Genomic DNA, 6,475 nt, shown 5'->3' on the forward strand with positions numbered 1-6,475 from the left:
ATTGCAGGCACTGCAATTCTTGAGCATTTATCAATTTAGGCATTTCTGAGAATACTTTGTTTAAAAATCAGTCAACCACCACATGCAGACATCCACACTGACACTTCCTCATTAACATCCACAACTTCTCATCAAGGAGATTATTAGCTGCACTGTACCAAATTTCTTTTTCCATTTTGAGAATGCACTTACTTGAGGCTGCAGATTGAGAGATTTAACAAGTACTGCAGCCACTTTATAATTAGAGGTTTATGCTGACATTATGTGAAAAAATAACCACTCTTCTCAAAAGTTTTATAATCAAAGATACTTAGAGAAAAGACAGTTTTTCACCTTTTCACATTAAAGCTGAAACAGACCTTGCCTATTAAAGCTTTAAGGAACCAATCCCAAACCTAAAGGCATCAGACAGCTTTTAAAACACAAAAAATGAGGGACCATTACAAAACCAATTGATGTCTCTGTTCTTTACAAGGCCTGCTTTCAAACAGTGTATTTTCTAAAGGAAGGCAGGTCTGAAAAAGAACTAAGTACTTCACTTTCAAATAGATTTTCTTAAGGAAAAAAGATCCAAAAAATAACCAATTCCTTGGGCTTTGAGGGGTGCCTTACAAAGGTCTGAAGGGTGCTTCACCTACAATTTCAAATAACTCCCTGTTAAAAATCACACTTAAGACAGTCATTCGGTGCACCATGTTTTATTTTTTTACCAGCTGCATTTTAATATGAAAGTGTGAAATTCAAACCAATATTCATGTGATGACGAAGAAAAGTCCATCATTAAAAATACAAATACTGTTTTGTGGTAAATGTCCGGACAATTCAGAGTGGTTCAAATAATCACCAAGTTTTACTGGAGAACTGATAAAGAAGCTTGCAAGCTTCCTCCACTCCCTTCCCTAACGGACATACACAAACTACTGAGGACTAGTCAGAGCCACCTTTTGATAGTCTCCATGGCTACTGAGCTCTACATGACAGCTGCTAACTGGAAGAGAAAAACAGTTGTCTTCAGCTGGTCCCCAAGTGCAGCAGAGTTCAGTGCTTTAGTGACGTGAGACTGAACTGTTTTTTCACAGTGGTTCTTTCCTCCACACCAACAGCTGTTTTGAGGGATTCCTCGACTACAGCACCGACTCTTCCAGGCATCGTTTTCCAGCTGAACCTGCTTCTCCTCAATCACCACCAGTGCTCGCTTGTCATACATCTGGAATGGGGATTAAAAAACCAACCCGGCTCCGCCCCCTCCGCTTCTTCGGGAAGAGCCAGTTTGGGCCGGAAGGGTCAGCGCAGGGAGGCCGAGCCAGGCCGCCCGTCCCGCCCCGAGCTCCGGCGCGGCCCGCGCAGGCCGGGAGGCCGCAGCGCCTTCCCCCGGGGCCGGCTATACGGGCGGCACCAGGCTCCTCTTCTCCAGCGGCTGCTCGTCCTCCTCCAGCAGCTCGTCCAGCTCCGAGGCCTCCGGCCCGCCGGCGGCCCGGCACCGCCGCAGGTGCTGCAGGGCCCGACGGTGCTTCTCCTGCAGCCGCCCCAGCTGGGCGCGCAGGGCCTCCGCCTCCTCGCCCGGGTCCGCGGCGGCGGGCTTGCCCGAGCCGGCCCCCAGCAGGGCCTGGTGGAAGAGGCTGCGGTTCTCGCGGCGCAGGCGGCGGTTCTCCAGCCGCAGCCGCGCGTTCTCCAGCCGCAGCCGCGCGTTGTGCCACTCCTCCTCCTCCCGCTGCCGCAGCGCCTCGCTGTGGCTGGCCGCCAGGTCCGCGTACCGCTCCGCCAGCTGCTGCGGCGAGCCCCGCGACTGGCCCCGCCAGCCCTCTCGGCCGCCGCCCGCCTCGGCGAACTCCGCCGCCCCGCCGCGGCGGCCGCTCCCGGCGGCGGTGAGCCCCCCCCGGCCCCTCCGCGCCGAGCCGGTGCAGCCCCAGCGCCCGTCCACAGCGCGCATGCGCCTCATCCGTGCCGTTCCCGCAGCCCGCCGGCACGCCCCGCCGCCAGAGCGGGGAGGTGCTGGCGCCGGCGCCTCTTTGTGCAGGGAGAGGGGCGGGGCTCCGGGCGCCGGAGGGGCCGGGGTCGCCGTGGAACAGCCGGCGTGCGCTGGCGGCGCCATTTTGAGGGCGGCGCCATGTTGGGCGAGGGTCCGGCTGCGGCGGGGTGTCGTGTCGGTATCGGGTGAGCTGCTGCCAGCGCGGCGGGAGAGCTGGGGTGTGGGCGGCTGAGCCCAGAAACGTGTCAGGTTCTTTTGCATAGAACCTTGTTTGCGTGCACCCTGCTTCCCAGCCATGTGCGGTGATGGACAGGTTTGCTTCCTTCTCAGTATGCCTTAGTCCACGCCATTCCGCTTACAGGAATAAAATCTTACAGGACAGCTTGTCCCCTCCAGTCCTCATCACCACATATGTACAGTTGACCTTACTAATGTTTACAAATATATAAACGGTGAGTGTCATGAGGATGGAGCCAGGCCCTTCTCAGTTACGAGCAATAAGACAAAGGGAAATGGGTTCAAACTGAACACAAGAGGCTCCACTTAAACTTGAGAAGAAACTTTCACTCTGTGAGAGTGACAGAGCACTGGAACAGGCTGCCCAGGGGGTTGTGGAGTCTCCTTCTCTGCAGACATTCAAACCCGCCCTGGACACCTTCCTGTGTAACCTCATCTGGGTGTTCCTGCTCTGGTGGGGGGATTGGACTGGATGATCTTTTGAGGTCCCTTCCAGTCCCTGACATTCTGTGATTCTGTGATACAGTTAGTCCATGGATGGCAAACCCTGCTCATTATGCAGGGGGTCAGTGGGATGTGTAGGTCTCAGAGACTGGTATAACCCCACCTCGAAAACTAATAGTTTCAGGGCCTCCTCATGGGTTGCGGTCCAGTCCCAAACAGAATTTTTGCACATCAAATTGTATAATGGGTGTACGATGATAGAAAAATCTGGAACATGTTTCCTCCAAAATAGCAGTAAGCCTAGGGCATGTTCCTTCATGTTCTCAGGCATGTTTTCTCACTCAAGGGCAGTCAGGGTGTCTGGGACAATACATACAGTGCCACCCACCCACCAAATTCCCAAGAATTAAACCTCTGTAGAGGGAAGCTGCACCTTTTATACTGGAATTTGGAGTCCTAAATTTTCCAAGTGAGTAAATTGTCTCTGTTTTGGCCTACCCTACAGAGTCAACATCAAGACTGCTGCTTAATACATCATTGATACATTCATGTATTTTAGCTCCTTCTCTGGGGGTGATATTATCAAGTTCTTGGGCTAATGCGTAATGGGCAATGGTTGGTTAGTGGCAACAGGCCTGATAAAGTTGTGTAAATGTGTATTGTATACCTTCACAGCTGAAGGCAAAACTGTTCCTATTGGCTTCTTGCAAGGGAACTGTAAAGAACACATCTTTTACATCAACAGTTGCTAAGATCTGGTGGCTTTGTTTTTGCATGGTTGCAATTAGTTCTGCTATGCTAGGGACTGTGGCTGCTAATGAGCCAGCATCGGCATTCGCTGCCGTCATACTGAGGGAGAATCTATAACTACCTGATGTAGTTTTGATAGCCTTGCTGCTGATGCTTTTGGTTGGTCTTTATAAATGTTTTATACAATCAGGAGGAAATTTAGCCAGATTACTTAAAAGAAGGCTTATGTTGATAAAGCTTATAATGTCACCTGTTAACATCTTTATAAATCAGCTCAAGTAGAAGACACAGGATATCTATTATCAGCAGTCTGCACACAGAATTCAAAAGTTAATAGAGAGGTTTTATTCTTATTCCTTCTCACTAATGTAGAGCAGGAATGGTGCTGTCAAAGGCAATGGGGTTGTACTTACACTGCTGTCAGCCTGGAGTAACGGAGATTAGAGCAGCCTCTGTAAATAGAGATTCACAGTACACTGTTGGGAAGGAGAGGGTTTGGAAACTAATTTATTTACATTTTTGCCAACCTGTCTTAGGCATTGGGTTTGTCCTCATTCCTTCGCTGTTGATAGTGTTCAAGAGCAAGGTGTATTAGAAGTTATTTTGTCACCTTGGAAGAACTGATGTTTTGGGAATTGTGTAAAACCACCCTTTTGCAAGCATTCTGTGGATGGAGTGCATGTCTTGGGAGGGTATTTACTGCTTAGCTGGATTGCTGATCTTTGCATAGTACATGTAAACTTGTCGTTTCAGTTGCTGCTTTCATATACTTTCCTTTAATCTTGGATTTTTTTTGTTTCACATATAGAAAATTTTTATAAAATACACATTGAGTCCCTGTTACTGCTAATATTTCTTTCCAAACCATCCTTGGGCAGAGTTTATTACCACCAAATAGAGTTGCCAGTTGATACCAGCAGTTCTTGCGGATACTTGACAGCATAAATACGATTTGAATGAAATAATTGCTAAAGAAGTAAGAATAGATAATATTGATGGCACTTATTTGTTGTCTTGGTATATGCAGCAGTATTAAATACCATCAAATACCAACATCTCTGTTTGACAGCACCATTTAATCCTATCCATGTGTTGCCATAAGAAGAACTGAGTATAAATGAGAGTTTGACTTACCAGTTTTAATTAAAATTTATATTGCTGTGGGAAAAGAACAGTCCCTCAAAATACTGTGGACTAGAATAAGGAAGCTGAGTTCAGAGCTACACATGTATTAGTAGAGAGGGAAGAGAATGGTACATTAAGGGTTACAGATTGGATTAAATTCTAAAAAATTCAGCAGGCAACAAACTCCCCTTCAGCTTGGCTTTCTGAACAAAGCCTTGTAACCTAAAATAAAAGCACTGATTAGACCCAGAAATACAGGCAAGGGATTACCTGTACTTTCTAAGAAGGTCTCCGTTGCATGTATGTTGTGTGAACATGTGGGCTTCTGTTTGTGTGAACTCCAATATTCTGTGAGTGAGAAACACAATCTTAAAAGACAAAGCTTATTGAAATGTAGGTCAGCCCTGAATATATTTTTTGGTCTTTGAACCAGTAACAGCATCTGTGAATTGCGTAGGAATAGTAAACCATAACTCAGACAGTTGACTTGATTGATCAGATTTGATGAGATAGCTAAGGATTATGAGTCAAAAATAAACTACCTAATTACAGGTAGTGGTTGATGTCCCAATTAAAAGGGTGGTAAAATGGAGTTTGAAATTGCACTTTTAAATTAGAGCAAGACATTTGGGCAGCTGAAATAGTGAATAAGCTACATAAGTGTCATGCATATATGTATGGATAATCATCTGTAAGCCATGCTAGAAAAGGCCTTACAAATTCAGAGCATGAAAATTATTTTTTATAAATGAAAAAAAAAAAAGGGGGAAAAATGGTTGTCAGGGATGTTTGTTCTTTAGGGATTTGTTCTCTAGGGTCAACAGTTGTAAGAAATATTGGTCATTCCTTCTTTCCAGCAGAAACTTAGAAAATATGTCTTGAAATCTGATGTCATGGGCTTAAATTTTATTTTAAAAAGGTTTTGAGGTCATGAACAATCCTGTTTATTTCTTGAATCTTCTGGTGAAACGAATCTTGCATTTGCAGCATATGTGCTTACATCTAATTACATATGCTGCATTTATGGTCAGTTAGATTCTTTTGAATACATTTCATTTCACTGTAGTGCAGGTGTGTAAAAGAGGTCAGGTAGATCACATTCCCGATGGCCTTTTTCTTTCTGTTGGCTATTAAGGGAGTCTGAAAGACGCCTCCAACATAGATATCCAGCATTAGACCACCTGCATCCTGTCCTCAGGACAAAAATATGCAAAAGCTGCAAAATACGAATCTGTAGATCTAGTAGAAGCTTGAGCAGAGAAAAAGCATGAGTGAGTATGATCGTGATGTTCTAATCTTTGTTGCACAGCAGTATTCTTTGTGGTCCAGCAGATAGAGGCCAAAAGACTTTGTAGTTAAGAATCTGGTGCTTCTGTAGGTTCAGCTGGCAGATCCAACACAGAACTGATACCCAGAGAAAGCAATTGAGCAAAATAGGAAGACAAAATGGGAAATATTTCAGGAGATTGTGCTTAAGCCTTCAACTAGCCCATTTTGAAGGAAAAAAGCAAAGCTGTCAGGAGCAGATTGTAAGAAAATTAAATTAAGCTCTTTCCAAGGTTTACTATCAGTAGTGATAATCAGAAGATACCTTGAAATACGTAAGAGATTATGTACCTCCTTTGGCCATTCTGTTAAACATAGATTATACAATGGTGCATACTAAAGCAGGAAGAAAAACACTTACTCCAGAAATGGCTTATGGTTAAGTGAAATTTTCCAATGTATATACAATTGACACAAAGTTTGTAATGGTTTTTACCTTGGCTGCGTGTTCAAGAAAGAAGTTTGTACCAACAGGAAGGGAATTGAATTCATACAGAAATGTCAGGACTAAAGGCTCATGTTGACGATCAAGAGTCAGAAAACAGAAATATATGTGTACTGTGACAGTATGTAAAGAATACTTCTATTCTATCATTAGTTTTTCTTCCAGCTGGAAAAATTTTC

General features: G+C 45.1%; 1 protein-coding gene across 1 annotated transcript; it reads right to left on the reverse strand.

The window, feature by feature from the left end:
- Positions 1 to 682: 682 nt before the first annotated feature.
- Positions 683 to 1,957, reverse strand: TUSC1 (tumor suppressor candidate 1). The gene has a single exon (XM_082075203.1). The coding sequence runs from the start codon at positions 1,937 to 1,939 to the stop codon at positions 1,382 to 1,384; it is 558 nt and encodes a 185-aa protein (XP_081931329.1). The 5' UTR covers positions 1,940 to 1,957; the 3' UTR covers positions 683 to 1,381.
- Between the last annotated feature and the right edge of the window lie 4,518 nt (positions 1,958 to 6,475).

The sequence above is a fragment of the Streptopelia decaocto genome (genome assembly GCF_964273445.1).
Source record: "Streptopelia decaocto genome assembly, chromosome: Z".
Taxonomy (NCBI): domain Eukaryota; kingdom Metazoa; phylum Chordata; class Aves; order Columbiformes; family Columbidae; genus Streptopelia; species Streptopelia decaocto.